A 23,759-nucleotide genomic window follows, 5' to 3' on the forward strand; every position below is an offset into this window, starting at 1 on the left:
TTTAATAATGACAAAGCCATGAAAGAAATGTTTCATCGTTTTAAAAAGTAATTGAATCAAAGGCAGTACATTTTAACTGAAATGTGGTAACAAAACACTTGAATTATTGGATCTTTACCTTTTGACTGACAGATTAAAAAAATAATTTTTTGTAACTAAACACTTTCAAACTTCAGACACTAGTAGAACATTTCATATAAAACATCTTCTATTCTTAGCATTTTTGAGAAAAACTTATATTTATGAAGTAATTTCACATCAAAGTAGTCCTATTTTGGTAGTTTCAACCAATCAATGACGTGTATTCAGCTGAATAAAATTAGTTGTCAACAACAACTATCGGCGGTGTACATTTCGTTTGTCACTGTTATTTATGACATCGTTCATGCGTTTGTAGTGGTTTTAGCTTTAAGGTTTTAGGGTTAGGGTTGTCATAAATAACAGTGACAAACAAAAAATACAAACAACGGCAGTAATTTTATTCAGCTGAATACACGTCATTGATTGGTTGAAATTACCGAAATAGGACTACTTTGACGTGAAATTACTTCGTAAATATAAGTTTTTCTTAAAAATGCTAAGAGTAAAACATGTTTTATATGACATGTTCTACCAGTGTCCGAGGTTTGAAAGTTTTTGGTTACAAAAAACTATTTTTTAAATCTGTAGGTTAAAAAGTAAAGATCCGAAATGTGGTAACAAAACACTTAAATTATTTGATAAGAAAGGACAGATCAGGTAAAGAGTGTCATTCTGGGTACACTCATGATCAGAAAATAAAAAATAACTGGGGTGACAACAGCAGGAATGCATTTGGTCATTGACCTTGTACAATAAGTTTTATGTGGGAAATGCATTTGATAGATTTGTTCAGTAATGATTATGTGGTTAAAGAACAACAATAAAATATATTTAAAAAAAGAGCTAAATATGTAAGATGACCCATCCTTGAAAACAGACAACAATACCTACAACTGCTACCAGTTAGAGCAACAAATGGGAGTAGTAGTATAGTTTTTTGTGATGGTACTTCTGTAACAATTCAAACATGATTAATTGACAGACAAGAATAAACAGTGAAAACTATATATTATGATAATAATAATAATAATAATAATAATAATAATTATTATTATATTATTATTATTATGTTATTCTTTTACTTGTTTCAGTCATTTTGACTGTGTCCATGCTGGAGCACTGCATTCAGTCGAGCAAATCAACCCCAGGACTTATTCTTATGTTGAACCACAAAGTTACGGGGACGTAAACACACCAGCATCGGTTGTCAAGCGATGTTGGGACGCACACACAAACATATACATACATGCATACATATATATATATATATATATATATCTATATATATATATATATACATACATACATATATACTAAGTTATGGGGATGTAAACACACCAGCATTGGTTGTCAAGCGATATTAGGGGCACAAACACAGACACACAAACATATACACACACATACATATATATATATACATATACGGCAGACGAAATACCGCTAAGCATTTTGCCTGGCATACTAACGATTCTGCCAGCTCGCTGCCCAAAAGAATATTACAGTGCTAACAACAATATACAAGTGGAAGAGGATCCACATTATAACAATTTATTTCATTGTTTATACATTGTTTTGTCTCGAATTAATATTATATATACATATACATAAATACGATGGGCTTCTTTCAGTTTCCATCTACCAAATCCACTCACAAGGCTTTGGTTGGCCTAAGGCTATAGTAGAAGACACTTGTCCAAGGTGCCACACAGTGGGACTGAACCCGGAATCATGTGGCTGGTAAGCAAGCTACTTACCACACACCCACTCCTATGCCTACATGAAATATTTTTCAATGTCGTCTGAATGAATTGTTTATTTTTTTATGAATTTCAATGTTGTCCACATCAATTGTTTATATCCTCGTCACCATTGTTATAATGTGGATCCTCTTCCACTTGTATATTGTTGTTAGCATTGTAATATTCTTTAGGGCAGCGAGCTGGCAGAATTGTTAGCACGCCAGGCAAAATGCTTAGCGGTATTTCGTCTGCCGTTAAGTTCTGAGTTCAAATTCCACCGAGGTCAACTTTGCCTTCCATCCTTTCAGGGTCAATTAAATAAGTACCAGTTACGCACTGGGGTCGATGTAATGGACTTAATGCCTTTGTCTGTCCTTGTTTGCCCCCTCTATGTTTAACCCCCTGTGGGCAATAAAGAAATAAATATTCTTGTCACCACTATTATGTTGTGGCAGTATACTGCATCTTATTGCCTTTGACTCATCTATCGGGCTTTCTCTGATAGCTCCGCAAGACAATGACTTTGAAATGTCCCTTGACAGTAACTCAAACTTGTATACATCATCTAACTGACACTAACTCTAACCAAGAAACTTGCTCAATGAATCTACTATTACTGACAGACCATCTGACTTTGTAGTGGCTATCAAATAAACTCTCTTTTCATTTACATATTTGCATAACAAAAAATTAACTTAATAATCTTTCTATAAGTCTACTATTGCAAACAACATTTTATACTACCACAACAACAATGTCAACGTCACATTTTCTATATGAGTGTGTATGTGTCTGTCAGTGTGTGTATGTTTGCATGTTCATTACCTACATTAAGCTGATGACTGAGAAGTATATGTGTCTGACTGCATGTGAGAGTGTATATGTGTGTGAATATACATACATTTTTCTGACAAATCAAACACACACACACATGCATTTTTGTGATGAATGTAGCACAGAACTATACCTCACATAGCCATGTGATACAACCAGAAAATGCAATTCCTTAAAATTAAGACCATAATTTGATCATTTATATCTATTAAGAACAGGAACCTGAAGAGCCAATTGTTAGTTACATAGAAACTGTAAAAAACGTCGAATTTACATGTTGGATCTGACATTCAGATCTGACTGATGAGACATGTTCCACATCACTTCTCAATGCTCACTACTTCATTCATTGTGGAAACAGCGATTTAGCTATCTCACTAGGGCTTCTCAACTGAAGGTGACATATACTACATATGTGTGGCAAATATACACATTTGAAATCTCAGCCAAGAATTGAAATGTTTTGTGTTCTCCTTTCCATTATTCTCTGGGTTTGCACTCAGAATTTATGGGCGTTATTTTGTCAAATTCCAAATTAGGTTAAACTCAGTTCAACCCAGGCAACTCACCAGATTTCTGTTGTTTATACTGACCTAGATCTAATTTTAGCACAAGTAATAAATACAAGACACTTCTAACAGAATATCCTTACTTTCCTCAATGATCATCATCAGGGGTAAAGTCTGTCTTACTGTCTCTTTATTCAAAGCTATCACAGATGTAGCATCTCTCTTTCTTTTTTTCTATCTCCTTTTTTTTCATCACCCAACTACCTATATCAACTAGCTTGTCGTCAATGATATAACACATGAGCCTTATTACTGTCTGACTCCTTTTACATTAACTTAGGATACTTTCTACAACAACCAGAAATTCTCTAACAGACTAACGTTTGTTATCCGCTTCTCCAACTCTGATGTTATTAAATCTTGTAATGATTAAGTAAAAACTATTTCTACTGTCAATTTATTTCAAGAATCCTGAAATTACTAACATGCAGTCTTTTACATCGTGGCCTATCTTCAAATGCAGCCTTCACAAAACATCAAACCAAAATGAAGTACCTCATTTCCTTTTCATGACCCCTACATATCACATACAACCATTACAAATAGTGACACCCAGCACTTCTAATCAGCTTACATCTTGGCTGTTATAATTAGTAATCCTTTTCACATGAACTAATTAGTTGTTATCACAAATTCAGTAAGAACTTGACAGATGCTGTAATAATATATTATATACTCTCTTTTACTCTTTTACTTGTTTCAGTCATTCGACTGCGGCCATGCTGGAGCACCACCTTTAGTCGAGCAACTCGACCCCGGGACTTATTCTTTGTAAGCCCAGTACTTATTCTATCGGTCTCTTTTGCCGAACCGCTAAGTGACAGGGACGTAAACACACCAGCATCAGTTGTCAAGCAATGCTAGGGGGACAAACACAGACACACAAACACACACACATACATATATATATATACATATATACGACAGGCTTCTTTCAGTTTCCGTCTACCAAATCCACTCACAAGGCATTGGTCGGCCAGGGGCTATAGCAGAAGACACTTGCCCAAGATGCCATGCAGTGGGACTGAACCCGGAACCATGTGGTTGGTTAGCAAGCTACTTACCACACAGCCACTCCTGCGCCTTTGTCTTTTTTACTCGTTTCCGTCATAAGATTGCAGTTATGTTGGGGTACCGCCTTGAAGGGTTTAGTAAAACAAATTGACCCCCCCCCGCCCAGTAATTTAATATTTTCTCAAGCCTAGTACTTATGCTATTGGTCTCTTTTGCTGAATGCTAAGTTACAGGACATAAACAAACTAACACTGGTTCTCAAGTGGTGGTGAGGGACAAATACACAGACACATACACACACAGATATGGACATATGATGGGCTTCTTTCAGTTTCCATCTACCATATCCACTCATAAATCCACTTTGGTCAGCCCAAGGCAAAAGTAGAAGATACTCAAATGTGACACGACAAGCACTTGACTGGAACCCGCAGGGGAAAAGTAAGCGTGGACGCCCGAAGCAGACATGGAAGCGGAGCATTCTGGATGAGCTGAGGACCACCGGCCTGACATGGGAAGCAGCCACGAAACATGCCAATGACAGCAAAAAGTGGAAAACAACTGTTGAGGCCCTATGCTCCACAAGGGACAAAAAGGATTCAGAAGAAGCACCCATAAGCCCACAAGATTAGGACCACTCAACAAAAGAGGGATGTAAGGGACATGCCTGTGTGCAAGATCAACCATGTATTTACTTGGCTTGATATGACTTCCTAATCACAACAAATAACCTGGATAATATTTTTCAAGGAGGAAGTATATTAAAGGGCGAAACGTTTTAGCATTTGGAAAGCAAAAGAATAGTAAATTAATAGGTCATATAAAAAGATAGATGAAGGAGGTTAAAACATAAAGTAGGTTGAATTTAATGATAGCAAGCATAGCGTGACCATGATGAGAAAGAAATCAAAAGGATCGGTGACCATAAAAACTAACATAAATCTCAAAAGATTACTTAAAAGTTTTATTTATTTTTGGCTTGTTATAGGTAGAAATCCTATATTAATTTTATTATTACCCTGCATGTGTAAGCAAAAGCAGGGTATTGTAGTCGCTCGTCTTTGTCTGTCTGTGTGTTTGCAAAATTACTGGAAAACAATCAAACAGATTTTCCCCAAATTTGGCATAAATACTCATTGGGTGAGTGGCTCAAACTCATTAAACTTTGGTTTGATTATCTTCAAAACTGGCAGACAAATGAATCAAAATGTATTTTTTCCTTGTTACATATACATAAACAATAAGCAGGAGAAATAACTCTTGATGTCATTTTGTTGAAATAGGAATTTGTCTGGGAATATATTTATTAAATTAAATTCTATTTTATCCTTGTGTGCATCACTCCTTCCGATGCCTTTTTTTTTCAACTTTGTATTTAACTTTACTTTCATTTGATCATTTTTACCCAAAATACACTAATATATACACATGTGCTGTTGGCATTTTCTTTTTCTTTTTTGGACTTTTCCCTTTTTCCTTTCTGATGATGAGCTGTACTCAAAATGTCAAACTCTCTTTTCACCAAGCGTCAAGCTAATACATTCCATGTGCATGTCCTCTTGTTATCCATTAATGTTATTCGCTTATTTGAATTGATTATATATATATAAAGGGGTTTGTATGATTGTGTATAGAGGGATATATATTATTCAAAGGAATTCCAACTCTGTCTGCTTTTTATGTTTTATTTATATTCTTTATAATATTAATGTAGAATATAGAATATATAGTATAAATAGTAAAATGAAATGAAGTGTTGATTGTCTTATTGAATAGATGAAATATTGAATATCAAATATTAAGGGACTAGTATACTTTCTTGCATTAAAGCAGTCTACAAGGTCCCACGTTGTGACAGGAGTGTTTCAACTGTATATATACACACACACACACATACACACACACACACACACACACACACACACACCACACACACACACACATATATATATATGATAGGCTTCTTTTAGTTTTCATCTACAAAGTCTACTCAAAAATCATTGATCAGCCTGACTGATGCTATAGTAGAAGACACTTGCCCAAGGTGCCACTCAGTGAATGTGAACCTGAAACAATGTGGTTAGGAAAACAAACTTCATACCACACAGCCACTTCTGCACCTTCAACAAGAAATATTAAATACCAATTGACAGACATTTAATTGTGTGTGTGTGTTCAGATGTTCATTCATTTGTGTGCTAAGGTATCCCTGTGTCCATTTGTATATGTGAGCATGAAAAACTATGAGTTATGTTGTGCCAGGTTGAAATCCAAATATGGTGATTTACTCAATGAGAAAACAGCAAGCGAGGATTTCACATGTTGTGTATGATCATTAGTGGATTAAGTGAAACATTAAGTGCTTAGCCGTCACTCAGAGAATAAACAATGATTTCAAAACCAGTATGTAAGTGAATATTGAATTACTTTTCTAAATACACAAAACATTCTTCCTGATATTGGATTACCAAATGAAACAGTACATAGAACCCAAGAAACAACTATAATAACACTTAAAATCATTATAATTTCTAGCATAGACAGAAAACCAGAAATTTATGCGGTAGGGAAACAGTTATCTGTGTTGACTCTAGTAACTGGTTGGTACTGTATTTCATTGATTCCCCCCACGAAAAAGATGAAAGGTGAAGTTGATCTTAGAATGCAAAGAGCCAAAACAAATTATGAAAGACATTTTGTTTGATGTTCTCATCAATCTATCAATTCCCCACTCTAAAATGCTGTAGTGTTTCAGCTAATCCATTATAATAACAATAATAATAATAATAATAATAATAATAATAATGATAATAATAATAATAATAATAATGATAATAATAATGATGATGATAATCCTTTCTACTAAAGGCACAAGGCCTGAAATTTTGGGTGAGGGGTACTAATTGATCACTAGTGTTTCACTAGTACTTTATTTATTGACCCATGAAAGATAAAGTTGACCTCAGTGGAATTTGAAATCAGAACGTAAAGAAAGGCAAAATGCTTGCTAAGCATTTTCCCAGCATGCTAATGATTCTGCCAACTTGCCAGCATGATGATGATGATGATGATGGTGATGGCAGTGGTGACGATGACTGTATTCAAAACACTTTCAATACAGTAACCATAAGAGCATCACAACAAACCACAGCACATACCCAAGGCACACAGAGCTGCGCTCGGTAGTGAAAGCACAATATAAAAATAAAACTTACTGAATAAAAATAATTGTGTGCATATCGAACTAAGGGGCTTACAAAGACACCTATTGCAAAATAAGGGAACTTTGCTAGTGTCAGTTAGGAATGATGGAGTATCGAACTTCATGATTACATGACTTGGAATACATATATGCCTATGTACATAATTTTTCTATTTAATCCTGCTTCTATTTATTATCCCAACCTTATTACATTTTGAAACTGAATCAGGAAATATCTCTAAGCTACTTGAGTGAAGGAAATAACAAACTAATGGACTGCTTAAAGTCTTATTTATAAACAACATCCGGAATTAACAAAAAAATCTTAATTCAAAACAGATTTTCCTTAATGTCTAGTAGATTTTGGTAACTCTTTATCTTTCTTCCTTTCTTTCCTTTTAAAATATCTTTTTACTTTAAATTATTAAGTTGTTTTCTATATATAAATGACAAGCTGGAACAGGTATGAGTGAAAGAAAATTTTTGTATAGATATAGCCCACTTATGCATGCCTTTCCTCCCTTGGACACACAAAGACCTGTTGAGGCAAGCGAAGTCGATATCGAACCTCATCCGACGACAGGCACCTATGCCAACCCCCCTTTGCTTGCGAAGACCTGTTGGGGCAAGTGAAATCGGAATCGAAATTGAACCAATCCTATGACTGGCACCCGGCAGATGCCAGGACCCCTGGACTGGAGATACGTAAAAAGCACTATCCGAATCGTGGCCGATGCCAGCGCCGCCTCAACTGGCTTCCCTGTCGGTGGCACGTAAAAAGCACCATCCGAATCGTGGCCGAAGCCAGTGCCGCCTCGACTGGCTTCCGTGCAGGTGGCATGTAAAATGCACCAATCCGACCGTGGCCGATGCCAGCCTTGCCTGGCACCAGTGCAGGTGGCACGTAAAAAGCACCCACTACACTCACGGAGTGGTTGGCGTTAGGAAGGGCATCCAGCTGTAGAAACATTGCCAGATAAGACCGGAGCCTGGTGCAGCCTTCTGGCTTCCCAGATCCCCGGTCGAACCGTCCAACCCATGCTAGCATGGAGAACGGACGTTAAACGATGATGATGATGATGATGATATCATCAGTATCAACATCATCAGCTTAACATCCACTTTTCCATGCTTGCAGGGATCAGACAAAATTTGTTGAGGGAGATTTTCTAAAGTTGGATGTACTCCTTATTGCCAACCAGTTTTTCTTTTAAAGCCTGGTACTTACTGTATCAGTCTCTTTTTGTTGAATCGCTAAGTTATAGAGACGTAAACACACCAAGTCTCATTGTCAAGCTGGGGTGATGATAAATACAACACAAACATGTCCATAGCCAAATACGTTTGTATAGGAGACCAGAAATGAGGAACACCACTTGTAAGACAGTGACATGATCATTTATGACTATTGTCATCGTTAATGAGATAGAGAGAGTAATATCATCATCATCATCATCATCGTTTAACATCTGCTTTCCATGCTAGCATGGGTTGGATGATTTGACTGAGGACTGGCGAACCAAATGGCTGCACCAGGCTCCAGTCTTGATCTGACAGAGTTTCTACAGCTGGATGCCCTTCCTAATGCCAACCAGTTGAAAACTGTAGAAATGCATATGTAAGACACACACAGACATCTTTTGTTTTATATATATATAGATTACAGGCACAGACATGGTTATGTGATAAGCCTGAAATTTTATGGTATTCTAGGAAATTACATTAAACTATGTAATAGATGATATAGAGTAAGTGGTATTGCTTCCCTCACTTCCCTCGTCTGTGATTCATTTCCTTGACCCAGTTTTTAGTCCTGATTGTTAACCACTTGTATTTCTACTTCCACTACACTAAAGGACTGAAAAAAAAAACAACAAACAAATAACATAATAAAAATTTTCTCACACAATATTTTCCCTTATGAAACTGTGTCCTTGAAGATACAGAAAAATCAAATTCAAAATTATACTCTTTACTCTTTTACTTGTTTCAGTCATTTGACTGTGGCCATGCTGGAGCACCACCTTTAGTCGAGCAAATCGACCCAGGGACTTATTCTTTGTAAGCCCAGTACTTATTCTATCAGTCTCTTTTGCTGAACCGCTAAGTAACGGGGACGTAAACACACCAGCATCGGTTGTCAAGCAATGCTAGGGGGACAAACACAGACACACATATATATACATATATACGACAGGCTTCTTCCTGTTTCCGTCTACCAAATCCACTCACAAGGCATTGGTCGGCCCGGGGCTGTAGCAGAAGACACCTGCCCAAGATGCCACGCAGTGGGACTGAACCCGGAAACATGTGGTTGGTTAGCAAGCTACTTACCACACAGCCACTCCTGCGCCTATACTATGCAATTTACGTGAATAAGTGTTAGATGAATAAGGAAAACAGACATTAACATATTCATTTCTACTTATCAATCAAGTCATTTATATATTATTATTATTATTATTATTATTATTATTATTATTATTATCATTACCATTATTATTATTTTAGTTTGGCTCAAGTACAGTCTTATTCCTGGTAGATTTATGTGGATAGCAGGTTACTATCTGTAACCTTAGGTATCCAGAAGTTTTCAGCAGTCTTTCAAATGCTTAGAATTTTCCTGATAATCCTTGCTGTCCCTAAGAGGCAAACTTTCTGTAGGAGCTCTACTGGGTATTCTATTTCAATCCCCTTCAGCCATTTGGAAAATGTTTAGCCATGCCAAATAAAACAATTTTAGTATATTAGAAATTATTTGTTTTCCAAAGGGAATTATATACCATTCGATATAGCTAGAGGTATCTATGTTATTGAAGTATGTATTTCTATTTCTAGAAATACATAGATACCTCTAGCTATACTGAATGGTATATAATTCTCTTTGGAAAACAAATAATTTCTAATATACCAAAACTGTTTTATTTGGAATTGGCTAAACATTTTCCAAAAGACAGTAAATACTATAGAATTTTTAATAAACGCAGTGTTAGATTTGCTTTACTGTTCACATGCTCCAAATTATTCCAAATTCAAAATTCAAGGGATTGTTTTTTTTCTTCTTCCTTTTTCTTTAAGATCCTGGAATCAAATGGGCATAATGGGTTGATAAGTAGGCAGTTTCACTTTTCCTTATCTATGATCATTATGTCCGGTCTATTACTTTCTAACTTCCTGTCTGTTTGAATAGGAAAGTCTCACAAAATCATACATTTCTCTGACTCCAGTACTCTTCCAACTTGATGATTGTACCATGAGTTTCCAACTTCACATCCCCATTTCTGGCACAGTTTCCAGTGTAGAACTCTTACAACCTGGCCGTGCCTCCATTTCTTATATTCTTCTTGTGCCAACTTGGGGCATTCTTCCACAATATATGCCACTGTCTCATTCCAAGTTCCACAGACTCTACATTTTTCAGACACGTTCTCTCCATATATATTTTTTCTCAAGTCGTTTGCTTATACCACTTGATCTTGGGCTTCTACAATTAGGCTCTCGGCTTCTTTTTTTAATTGCCCCCCTTTTTTTTTAACCAAGCCCAGGATTTTGTTCCACATACATCTTCAGTGGCTCTCCAAAATTGGCTATGCAGAGGTTTCTCTTCAATCTGTCTGATGTACTCTCTTCGTATTTCATTCTTGTCCTTTTATTATTATTATTATTGTTATTATTATTATTATATTATTATTATTATTATTATTATCATTACCATTATTATTATTTTAGTTTGGCTCAAGTACAGTCTTATTCCTGGTAGATTTATGTGGATAGCAGGTTACTATCTGTAACCTTAGGTATCCAGAAGTTTTCAGCAGTCTTTCAAATGCTTAGAATTTTCCTGATAATCCTTGCTGTCCCTAAGAGGCAAACTTTCTGTAGGAGCTCTACTGGGTATTCTATTTCAATCCCCTTCAGCCATTTGGAAAATGTTTAGCCATGCCAAATAAAACAATTTTAGTATATTAGAAATTATTTGTTTTCCAAAGGGAATTATATACCATTCGATATAGCTAGAGGTATCTATGTTATTGAAGTATGTATTTCTATTTCTAGAAATACATAGATACCTCTAGCTATACTGAATGGTATATAATTCTCTTTGGAAAACAAATAATTTCTAATATACCAAAACTGTTTTATTTGGAATTGGCTAAACATTTTCCAAAAGACAGTAAATACTATAGAATTTTTAATAAACGCAGTGTTAGATTTGCTTTACTGTTCACATGCTCCAAATTATTCCAAATTCAAAATTCAAGGGATTGTTTTTTTTCTTCTTCCTTTTTCTTTAAGATCCTGGAATCAAATGGGCATAATGGGTTGATAAGTAGGCAGTTTCACTTTTCCTTATCTATGATCATTATGTCCGGTCTATTACTTTCTAACTTCCTGTCTGTTTGAATAGGAAAGTCTCACAAAATCATACATTTCTCTGACTCCAGTACTCTTCCAACTTGATGATTGTACCATGAGTTTCCAACTTCACATCCCCATTTCTGGCACAGTTTCCAGTGTAGAACTCTTACAACCTGGCCGTGCCTCCATTTCTTATATTCTTCTTGTGCCAACTTGGGGCATTCTTCCACAATATATGCCACTGTCTCATTCCAAGTTCCACAGGCTCTACATTTTTCAGACACGTTCTCTCCATATATATTTTTTCTCAAGTCGTTTGCTTATACCACTTGATCTTGGGCTTCTACAATTAGGCTCTCGGCTTCTTTTTTTAATTGCCCCCCTTTTTTTTTAACCAAGCCCAGGATTTTGTTCCACATACATCTTCAGTGGCTCTCCAAAATTGGCTATGCAGAGGTTTCTCTTCAATCTGTCTGATGTACTCTCTTCGTATTTCATTCTTGTCCTTTTATTATTATTATTATTGTTGTTATTATTATTATTATTATAGACATTATACAGTATACAATATCATGAGGTTGTTGATTTGAAGATATCGTGTCTACCGGGGGTTTGTACTGTTTGTCAAGTCACAAGGACCTCAGACAGACAGTACTTTACACAATATGCATGCAGTTCCAGGTAATGCCGACTTTTGCAATACACCTAGATTGTAGTCATGGAATTTCATCCTGCACATTCTTTGTCCACATTGTTAAAAGAGATGTGGTTGGCTTCTTGAGGTTCACCATCTTTTGTAAGCTCCTGGTGTGAAGGTATTCAAGTCATTTGTATCTAATGTGTCTTATCCTTCAATAGCTTTATCAACACCACAACAAAAGGTTGTGTGTTCAGCAACTTAACATGTTCTTTCATTTTCCAGTCATAGGTCCATGAAAGAAGTTCCATAGTAGGAATGATTTTTTTTTTCCCCAGAAGAGACCCTAGTCTCTTATTCCACACATGTTTTAGTGACAGTACAATCCCTTCATCATGCAACTAGGCCTTGAAATAGCAGTGAACCAAAATTCCAGCAGACATTTTCTTTCCTTTTGGTAATCTTTCACTCTTAAATATTACCATCAACTTTTACTTAATTCTATTTTCTGTAAACACACAAACTACAGTATATGTGTTTTCATGACTGTGTGGTCTTTACACGAAAAGTCTTTCTTTCTTTGATATCAACAGTACAGTTTCAACAAGATCAAAACAAAAACGTTTCACTCATATTTTCCCTCTAAGCTACAAAGCATGATGTTTTCTTTGCTCCAAAATGAAGACGTGAAACAAATTTACCTTATCTACTCAGTCACATTGTAATTTTAAGGAATTCTTTGTTTTCTTTTGTAGGCTGTTCATTTCTCACCGTAAGTTCATTCATCAGAAACTTCAATTAATGGAGTGAGAAATATCTTGGCTGACTTAACTATAACAAAGTTACAATGTAACTTAATGAAATAAATCCTCTGGTCTATTACCTAGACTAACATTTTCCCCCTACATCTATAGAAATAGAACATGCTTGCTTGTATATGAACTTTCATGTTTTTGGCATTTCATTAAGGCTTCTTACTTGGTTCAAATTCTGACATATTTCTCTGACACAGAAAATTCCCTCTCAGCAGCTCTTTACCATTAATGTCAGTAAATTCCATAACTTTTAAGTTTGAAAACATCAATAGAGGGTTAGCGTTTCCTCTTAAGAGCATTAGTAGCCATTATGACAATATTTGATAGAGGGTAAAATTACACCATTTTATACCTACCCTTATAAAATTTTATACCTACCCTTATAAAAAATAAAATTACAATGGTGTAATTTTATAAAAATAAAATTACACCATTTTATACCTACAAATAGACCCTTATAAAATAAAAGTATAGCACAATTTTTGTCCTTGGGTAGCAATTGTTATTTCCTATTTGCATACTTTTAGAAAGTATGAAAAATGACTAATATTTCCTTCAAATTTTGCTTTTTTTACATTTATTCAAACCCCAAAGAGCTCCTCTCAACACATGGCTATGATGCTTCCCTATTACTCCTGCTTGTGATCAGAGATGCACTTATTGTCAGCCACCAAGGGACATGTTCAAGTGGTTAAGGTCAGGCAACTGACAAGCAAATCTGTGGTATTGAGCAGAATATTTGTTATAACAATATTTCTGCTTCAGCAATTTATTGCTGAATTTGCTTGAAATGTAATGAAAAATAGATCAGTTTCAAAACATTGATGTCCAGGTCACAAAAACAAAGTGTGAAGGGAATAGTAGTCATTTCCTTTGATTTCTAGGTAGAAGCAAATAAGATATAACACTTACTGACCAAAGACAAAAAAAGAAAAAGAAATAAATATAAATTTTGTTACGCAGCGTTATTTTTGTTTTTTCTCTCTCTTGACATTTACTCTTTCCACATTTTCCCTATTTCTGCAACCCTGTTTGTTACAAATTTTGCCATCACCCACTTTCATCAACTATCTTTGTTTAAATCATCACCATCAACTCCCCACCTATGTTGCTCAATATATCAACCAACCAACCTACTGATCTCTTCTCTAACATGTTTACATACATTTAGCAAAACTCAAAAGACCAGATCTAGCGTAACATATTCTGGCTTAGATTTCATACATTGAAATCTAATCTAGTAAATCATTTATTCAAGATAGCTGCACCTATGCAATATGCACTCATATGTTTTGGTATTCATAATAGCAGCTGATTTTAGTAATGATGAGATTTCATGCATAAGTTGCAGCTCTGATATAATTTGTATTTAACAACATACAAAAAAAAAGTTTAAAAGTAAATATGGCATATCAACTGAGTCCCATAAACATTTATGTGAGTGAGTGAGTGTGTGTGTGTGTGTGTATAAGTTACTTGGTGATCCTGCCAGTGCTGGTGCCATGTAAAAAGCATCAAGTACACACTGTGAAGTGGTTGGTGCCTGGAAGAGCATCCAGCTGTAAAAACTATGGCAAAACCAACCTTGCCTGTACTGGGGCTACATAAAAAGCACTCAGTCCACTCTGCAGGGTGGTTGGTGTTAGGAAGGGTATCCAGCTGTAAAAAACTGGTGCAGTCTTCTGCCTGGCCAGCTCCTGTCAAATTGTCCAACCCATGCCAGCATGAAAGGCAGATGTTAAATGATGAGATATATATATATATGACCGAGACCTCTGGAGATATGCTGTGACTGCAAAGACCCGACAAATGAAGTGAGCTCATGGCTCACAGGAAATTGTAGTTGTGATACCCGTGCCTGTGGCACGTAAAAGACACCATCCAAATGTGGCCGATGCCAGCGCCACCTTGACTGGCATCCGTGCTAGAAGCACATAAAAAGCACCAACCAATTGTGGACGTTGCCAGCCTCCTTTGGCCTCTGTGCTGGTAGCACATAAAAAGCACCCACTACACTTATGGAGTGGTTGGCATTAGGAAAGGCATCCAGCTGTAGAAACACTGCCAGATCAGGCTGGAGCCTGGTGCAGCCTCCTGGCTTCCCAGACCCCAGTCGAACTGTCTAACCCATGCTAGCATGGAAAACAGACGTTAAACGATGATGATGGTGATGAAGATATACATACGATGGGCATCTTTCAGCTTCCATCGACCAAATCCACTCAAAAGGCTTTCATTGGCTCAGGACCACAGCAAAAGACACATGCACCAGATGTCACTCAATGGGATTGAACATAGAACCGTATGGTTGGGAAGCAATTTTCTTACCATGCAGCCACAGTTGCACCTCTACACAGCCACACATGTAAGTTATTTATAAAACAGAACCAGTCTTACAACTTTATGTTTGTTGGGAATACTATACAACGCTGCCAGTGTTAATTAGGCAATAAATATATAAAGTTGTTATTCTTGTTAAATAAATCAGTGCAAGTAATAGATGTTATATCATTTGATATGGGTGGATATCACATTGATGTGTAACACATCGTGTTCATTCCTTGTGAATTTGATAGTTTGTCTTAATGATCAAAGTACTTATAGTTATGGCTTTCTCAGAGGTTGCATCATCACCACCATCAGTACCACCACCACCACCACCACCATCGCAGCTATTACCACTGCTATGACCAGCACTATTACTGCCATCCCATAGCACCACTGCCACCAAAACTATTAACCACCACCATCATTATGACCATTTCTATTACTACCATCAACAAAGACACCCATGCTATGATTACCATAACACCCCTGACATCCCTACCATGGTTGTTATGGTAACAACCCATGAAAGGAAGTAGAAAAACAAAAACAAACAAGAACAACATGCAACAACAACAAAAAAAAAAGCACTGTATGCTTCATGATAAGACTTACCACTTTAGAATGTGAGAGAAGTTGCAAGACGCCAGGTGTAACACGAGCCCAGAAGTCCATTACGTTGTCTGATGCGGTTTGATGTTGTTCGCTGTTTGCTGGATGGTGCGCAGCGGCTGATTCACAATACATTGTCCACAACTGTTGACAGAAACAAAACATTTTTGGTACATAGTATACATAAGGACATGGTTCTGGGTTCAGTCCCACTGCATGGCACATTGGGCAAGTACCTTATGATAAGACTTCTCCTGTTTCATTATCAATAGTCTGCTAGTGGGCGACCCCCTTAATTATCAGCTAACATCTTGTTTTAAGTTTTCCTTTACTAAACCTCATGCCAACTAGAATGTCTGTCTACTCTACTCAGTCCTACCCATAACAGATACTGCCTTCTGTTCTCTCAGCCTTAGATATACAAGGGATTTGATAAACTAGTCTATAAATTAAAACTGACACCATAAAGACGAAAAAATCAGTGGCAGGCAGAGTCTTCTTGATAATTTTAGTAACTTCTATGCTGAAGTAGAGACAACATGTTCTTTATCTATTTCCTTAACTTCTTGGAGATTTTAGGTATAATTATACTAATGTGTCCATCTGTTCTAATTTAATTAAATTCTATGTCTTTGTGCAGCTGAAGATTGCTCTATATTTTAAGTTGATGTAATGATTGCATTGTTCAATTAAATGGAGTTGCATGAAACAATCGTACTGCATTACCTTTGGATATCCTTGTTGCTTATTTTGATTTTAATCACCTTATTTTGAAATTGTATGGATAATACCGTACTAAATTCTGGTGCCTCAACTTAAGTATCATATTCATCTGAATCTAAATATATATATACATACATACATACAGAGTGTAGACAGTATTTGAGGACAGATTTATGGTTTAAAAAAAAAAGCTTATATAATAAGAAAAAAAATAGCATAAACATAAAGCTAAATTCATTGCCTTGAATTTTTAGTCAAATGAATTGACCTCAGCAATTATTTAAACCTTTTGATACCAACCTACTTCAGACTGCACTTGGTTCCACGATACAAATTTTCTGTGAAAGTCTCATAAGTGTCAAATTTGAACAATTGATTGTTCGGCAATAACCCCCACCACCTGGAAATAATTTTTATTTGTTTACTTTTGTTTTCATGTCCTATTGAAGCCAACATTTGTTTTGGAGTCGGTGAGGGAGGTGAAAGGTAATACATGCGCCCAGACAGACACACACATCTATTGATTTTCATGTCCACAAGTTAAATAGTGAAACATACACTCACACACACATACTATCTTTCATATACATGTACATACATATACATCTTTTTTGTATGTATGTGTACATGAAAGATAACGGGTGTATGTATAAGTGTGTGTGTGTGCCTGTATGTTCAGGTTTATGTATTTGTATTCACACACACATGCACATCCTGACCCATACATACATAATCATAAAAAAGGTAAATGATTTTCAATATATTGAGTAACAGAAAACACAAGAAACAAACTGGTGATGTGAATGACTGATAGAAGGTACATGCACGTACACCCAAACATATATACATACACATAAATGCATATGTGGAGGCACAATGGCCCAGTGGTTAGGGCAGTGGACTTGCGGTTGTAGGATCGCGGTTTCGATTCCCAGACCGGGCGTTGTGAGTGTTTATTGAGTGAAAACACATAAAGCCCCACGAGGATCCTACAGGAGGTGGTAGTGATCTCTGCTGTACTCTTTTGCTACAACTTTCTCTCACTCTTCTGTTGGCCTGCTCGCAGAGCCAGTGGGGTGGCGTCATTTGAAGGTTAAAACAGTGTGAAGCGCATTGTGACCAGCGATGTGTAGCAACATCTGATAGCCTGGTCGGTCACGGTGATCACAGTGACGGTGATAAATGCATACACACAAAAATATATACATACACGAAAATACAGGTGCATACCCACACGCACACACACAGATCTATACATACGCAAATCTGCATACATACATCATTATCATCATTTAATGTCTGTTGCCCATGCTGGCATGGGTTGGATGATTTGACCAGGGCTAGCAAGCTTGAAGGCTGCACCAGAATCCAGTCTTTTTGGCATGGATGCCCTTCCTAATGCCAACCACTCTGAGAGTGTAATAGGTGCTTCTTAACATGCCACTGGCACAGATGCCTTTTGCATGACACTGGTATCTGCTACAACTGCAGTTTTACTTGGCTTGATGGGTTTTCTTCTCAAGCACAGCATAATGCCAAATGGACTTGGTCATTGCCTCCGTGAGGCCTTACGCCCAAAGCACAGCATAATGCCAAATGGTACAAACATATACACACATATTTTTCTTTTGTTTCAGTCATTTGACTGCGGCCATGGAGGAGCACCGCCTTTTGTCGAGCAAATTGACCCCAGGATTTATTCTTTGTAAGCTGAGTATACTCAATGCCCACGAGAAGAATGAGACAGATCTGAATGGATGGTAGGGTCAAGATTGGAATGTCTTTGACCTGAGGCCAAACAACAGCAACTCATTTTTTTCATTTTCAAAACATTTCATTTGTAACCAGTAATAAATTGCATTAATAATTTATCTAAAATATTTCCACATACTTACTTGACATAAAATAAAAGCATGGAATAGGGAAGACATATGTAGCACTGAAGTCTGCAACAAAAAAAAATATCAAAGTTAATTGAGACTAAAATTACTAAACAGCATACATAATATAAATATACGTTACATAACATATACATGGGGAATACCAAATGAACAAAGGGATCGTTTTTATGATATTCTTTTGCAGACTACCTCAAAGACAAATGATAGTGACCTTGTCTTCATGGCTGATGACTTCAATGGGCATGTTGGGCAGCATCTGAATGTCTTCCGTAGTGTACATGATGGCCATGAAATATGCTCCTGTTACAAGGAGGGAACAAGGCTACTGGAGTTCTGTGATGCAAATAACCTAATGATCTGCAACACCAACTTTAGGAAGCCTGCCAGTCAACTGATAACCCTATCAATCTGGTGGCCATACGAGCCAGAATCACTACATTCTCACCAGAAAGTGAGATATATGGTTGCTCATAAATGCAAAGATCTTCCTTGGTGAAGAATGTATCCCACAGCATAGGTTTATCATTAACGATAGCTTAGAAGGAGTCCAAGAAGCAGACCAATCTGGAAAAGAAGGATTTGGAAACTTAGAGATCCTTTGAACCGTCAGAGATTTAGAGAGGTTCTAACTGAAGCATTGAACAAGGAAGAGGAGGAGTTACAGACATGTAACATAGAGGACAAATAGAAGTTCCTATGAGACAACTTCCTGAGAGCCAAAGACCAAATTTGTGGCTGGTGCAAAGTCCAAACCACACCTAGGGTGACATGGTGGAGAAACAGTGTAGTTGACAGGGTCATTAGAATGAAAAACAGGACTAGAAGGACTGGAAGGGTGATGGTAGCAGAGAACTATATCAGGTAGCTAAAAGGGAAGCTAAGAGACAGGTATATTTAGCCAGGGAAAAAGCAGAAAGGAAGAAGTTTGCCAATGTTCTGGCAATGTTTTGCCAATGTTCTGAGGACTAAAGGTTTGAAGTGTTTCAGATTGCAAGGCAGTGTATCAGAGAAAATTATGTTGTAGGAGAGAAGTCTGATCACATGGATGATGACTCACTTGCATTCTACAAAGTGATTCTACAAAGAAAACAGCTTGGAAGAGTCACTATGAAAGGTTGCTAAATGTAGAGAATGCATGAGAGAAGGAGAGCCTGCCCAACACAGAAACAACAAAGGGACTGGCGAATTGACAGTAGCTTAGTTGATAAAGCAAATAAAGATATGAAGACAGAGAAAGCATCCAGACCATCAGGAATCACTGTTGAGATACTTAAAATATCTGGTAGAGCTGGATGTAGCCTAATCACATGTATAGTTAATCAGGTTGTCCATGAGGGAATCATACCCAACGACTAGTGTAGCAGCATTATAGTCAACTGCTACAAAGTTAAAGGTGAAACCTGAGACAGAAATAATTACAGCAGTATCAAATTACTGGATCAGATGATGAAAGTTACAGAAAGGGTCATAGCTCAATTAATTAGGAAGAGAGTTGGCCAAGATGAGATACAGTTTGGTTTTGTGTCAGGAAGAAGCACTGCTGATGCTATCTTCCTGGCTAGGCAATTTCAGGAGAAGCATTTAGCAAAAAATAAATTTCTGTATTTGGCTTTAGCAAGTAAACAAAGGAGAGTCCCTGTAGTCACTCAGCCAACTAAAAACAGCAGCTAATTCTCCTTCACATCTTAACCAAACATCTTAAAAAAGAAAAAGAAAAAAAGAAAACAGTAAACACAGGCCAACGTAGTGAGATAAAGGATAAGACTGAAATAACTTTGATGAAAGGTCTGCTAGATCAGGGCTGATCTGGGGTTAACCCCTTGACAACGGTTGACGCAAATATGAGATCAAACTTTTGCTTGCCTACCCATGGTTAACGTAAATATATGATGTAGAGCCGCCCTACATCTATCATGGACTTTTTAGCGGCTGACGTATGTTTACGTTCGCTATTGTGTACTTTATCTCTTGAGTTGCGAGCGCTTGCTGTCCCGTGCATTATCTTAGCTATTCTAGGTTATGTTCAAGTCATGAGACTAGCAGTAGACCAATGACATGCGGATACTTTACATGCATAACACTGTGTTTTGAGTTGTACCACACGCAAGCTATTTTTTTAACTTGAACAGAATAACTTGTGCGTATCATATTATGATAAATAGTTTCACATAGTTTGTTTTCATAAACCGGTAGACATAAATATACGACGCTATGTTATTGTAACAGTGAATGTAAATAGACGTGAGCTTGTTGGCACTTGTGTGTTTGTGTGGCCTCATTAGATAAAAAAACCGGAGCAGTGTCTCACATGCTTCAGGTAGTACTGGCATCAAGGGGTCAAACAGCAAAATAATAAATAAAAATATTTAAAAATTCAAGCAATAAATATATACATATATGTACATATCCATATTGGATGCTTACCTTAGAATAATCTGCAAAACCAGTTAAAATGACCATAATGTGTTCAGCGATGTGTGAGCCAGCATCTAATGGTACGGGGAGGCAGTAAATAGATTCAGATCCTTCTGTAACTGCTGTATGGGTTAAAGATCCAATTAGGATCCAACTTAATAAACGAATATGACTTACACAGTCTATGAATTCTTTTGGTCTGAAAGAAGAAAAAGAAATTTAAAATGTTTTAGTAATTTGACAGATGGTTAAGGGGGTGAGCTGGCAGAATCATTAGCATGCCAGCAAAATGCTTTGTGGTATTTCGTCGGCCGTTACATTCTGAGTTCAAATTCCGCCGAGGTCAACTTTGCCTTATATCCTTTCGGAGTCGATAAATTAAGTACCAGTTACACACTGGGGGCGATGTAATCGACTTAATCCCTTTGTCTGTCCCCTCTATGTCTAGCTCTTTGTGGGCAATAAAGAAATAAGATGGTTGATATAGTTGAAATCTTTTTTCTTTTTGTTTTCTTTTTTACTACTTTGTCCAGATAGGAAGCTCAATACAAACTCCTACTTTTATGCTTCTTTCTTTCTATCCCCTTGTTCTTTTATTCCCTTCCTCTATGTCATCATCTTATTAATACATGCCATTCTCATTTTCCCTATTTTTCCCTGATGACGGAATATCCCATACTCAGGGATATCCCAGAAACAGCTGTAAGATTTTGAATTTCTTCCTATAATAATACTGTATACGACTTGAGATGTTTGCCTTGCCTTAATGTTTGCTATCCTGTTTAACAATTATATATCTGCTGCATCGGAAATCTGCAATGTCACCATAACTACCGTCTCAGCTATAACCTTGGAGCCCCAGTAATCCGTTACAGCACTTACCTAGCATACCTAATCATTTAGATCACCTGTGAATTAAACCCCCATACTTTGTGTGTGTGTGTGTATATATATGTGTATGTATCTATGTGTGTGAGCCTTTGTGTCCATGTTTGTTCCCCCCATCATTGTTTGATAACCAGCGTTGGTGTGTTTACATCTCTGTAACTTAGCAGTTTGGGAATAAGAGACTGATAGAATAAGTACTGGAGTTGATTCGTTCAACTAAAAACTTTTCAAGGTGGTGCTCCAGCCTGACCACAGTCAAATGACTGAAACCAGTGAAATAATGAAAGAAATAATAAAAGAATATGTGTGCGTGTGCGTCAGTGTTTGTCCCCCTTGCCCACCACTTAGCAACCACTGTTGGTTTGTTTATGTCCTCTTAAGTTGGTGGTTTGGCAAAAAGAGACTGATAGAAGAACAGCCACACTTAAAGCGGCAACTAAGTACTGGGATCAATCCATTTGAGTAAAACCTTTCAAAGGGTTGCCCCAGCATGACTGCAAGTCATGTGACTGAAACAAGCAAGTGATGGAAGATACCAGTTCCTTGCTTCCCATACCCCAGAGTAGAAAAATCTATAGCCTGAATAAAAGTGGAGGAAGTGGACATTTCATCAACCTACCCTTGTTGCATAGCTGACGGTGGATGATAAAGCCAAGGAAGGTAGCGTGCAATGGCCTTGTTTTCTCGGCCATTGCTTTTGGTAATTTCCAGTGCGATGTACTGTGCAATGCCAGACTTTAACTGGCTACCAAGTGTGTCTTCATTTAGTGCACCTCCTTTCATAGTACTCTAGCAGAGAAGAAATAAAAAAAGAATTGGAATAAAATTGAACTGTTAAATGCAGTATACAACATAGACAATGTCATCAAAATCACCATCATCATCAAAATGTTATCGTCATCATTATCCTCATCAAAATTACCATGATCATGATGATGATCATCATCATCATCATCATTAAAATTACCATAATTATGATGATGATGATGATCATCATCATCATGTTTCTAACCACCAGCACCACCACTACTACCATCACTACTGTGCTGGCAGGAATTGAATGATTTGACAAGATCCAAAGGATTTAAGGACCACATTGTGCTCTAGTGTCTGCTTTGACATAGTTCCTATAGATGGCTGCCCTTCCTAATGCCAGCCACTTTAGTGAATGTACAATGTGCCTTTTTTCGTGATACTGACACCAGTGATATCACCATATGGCTTGCAAGACTACTAAAACTAGATTTGTGAGGGTAGCTATATGCTAGGAAATGAGGGTTAAAGTATGGGAGAAGAGGGTTCCCCACCCCATCATTTGAAAAAAAGATGCTGGTTTGTTTATGGCACTGTAACTTAGTAGATTGGCAAAAGAAACCATGCTTCAAAATAATAAGTACTAGGGTATATTTGTTCAACTAAGTAGTTGTATGGTAAGAAGCTTGCTTCCACACCACATGGTTCTGGGTTCAGTCCCACTGTGTCAAACCTTGAGTGTTATCTACACTAGCTTTGGGGAAACCAAAGCCTTGTGAGTGGATTTGGTGGAGGGAAACTGAAAGATGCCTATCACATATGAGTTCCTTTATGTGGAAGAGTGTAGACTCAAAACGTTAAAGACTTTTTTACTTCCCGAGCAATAAACTAA

At 37.0% G+C, this 23,759-nt stretch overlaps 1 protein-coding gene across 1 annotated transcript in view; it reads right to left on the reverse strand.

Moving 5' to 3' along the window:
- LOC115218894 (protein unc-79 homolog) overlaps window positions 1–23,759 on the reverse strand; it is a 143,443-nt gene that overhangs the window by 12,404 nt on the left and 107,280 nt on the right. The window contains 4 exon segments of the mRNA XM_029788893.2: window positions 16,191–16,331; window positions 18,806–18,856; window positions 21,236–21,425; window positions 22,734–22,903. Of these exon segments, the coding sequence (XP_029644753.1) occupies window positions 16,191–16,331; window positions 18,806–18,856; window positions 21,236–21,425; window positions 22,734–22,903 (552 nt within the window).

The sequence above is a fragment of the Octopus sinensis genome, linkage group LG14 (assembly GCF_006345805.1).
Source record: "Octopus sinensis linkage group LG14, ASM634580v1, whole genome shotgun sequence".
NCBI lineage: Eukaryota > Metazoa > Mollusca > Cephalopoda > Octopoda > Octopodidae > Octopus > Octopus sinensis.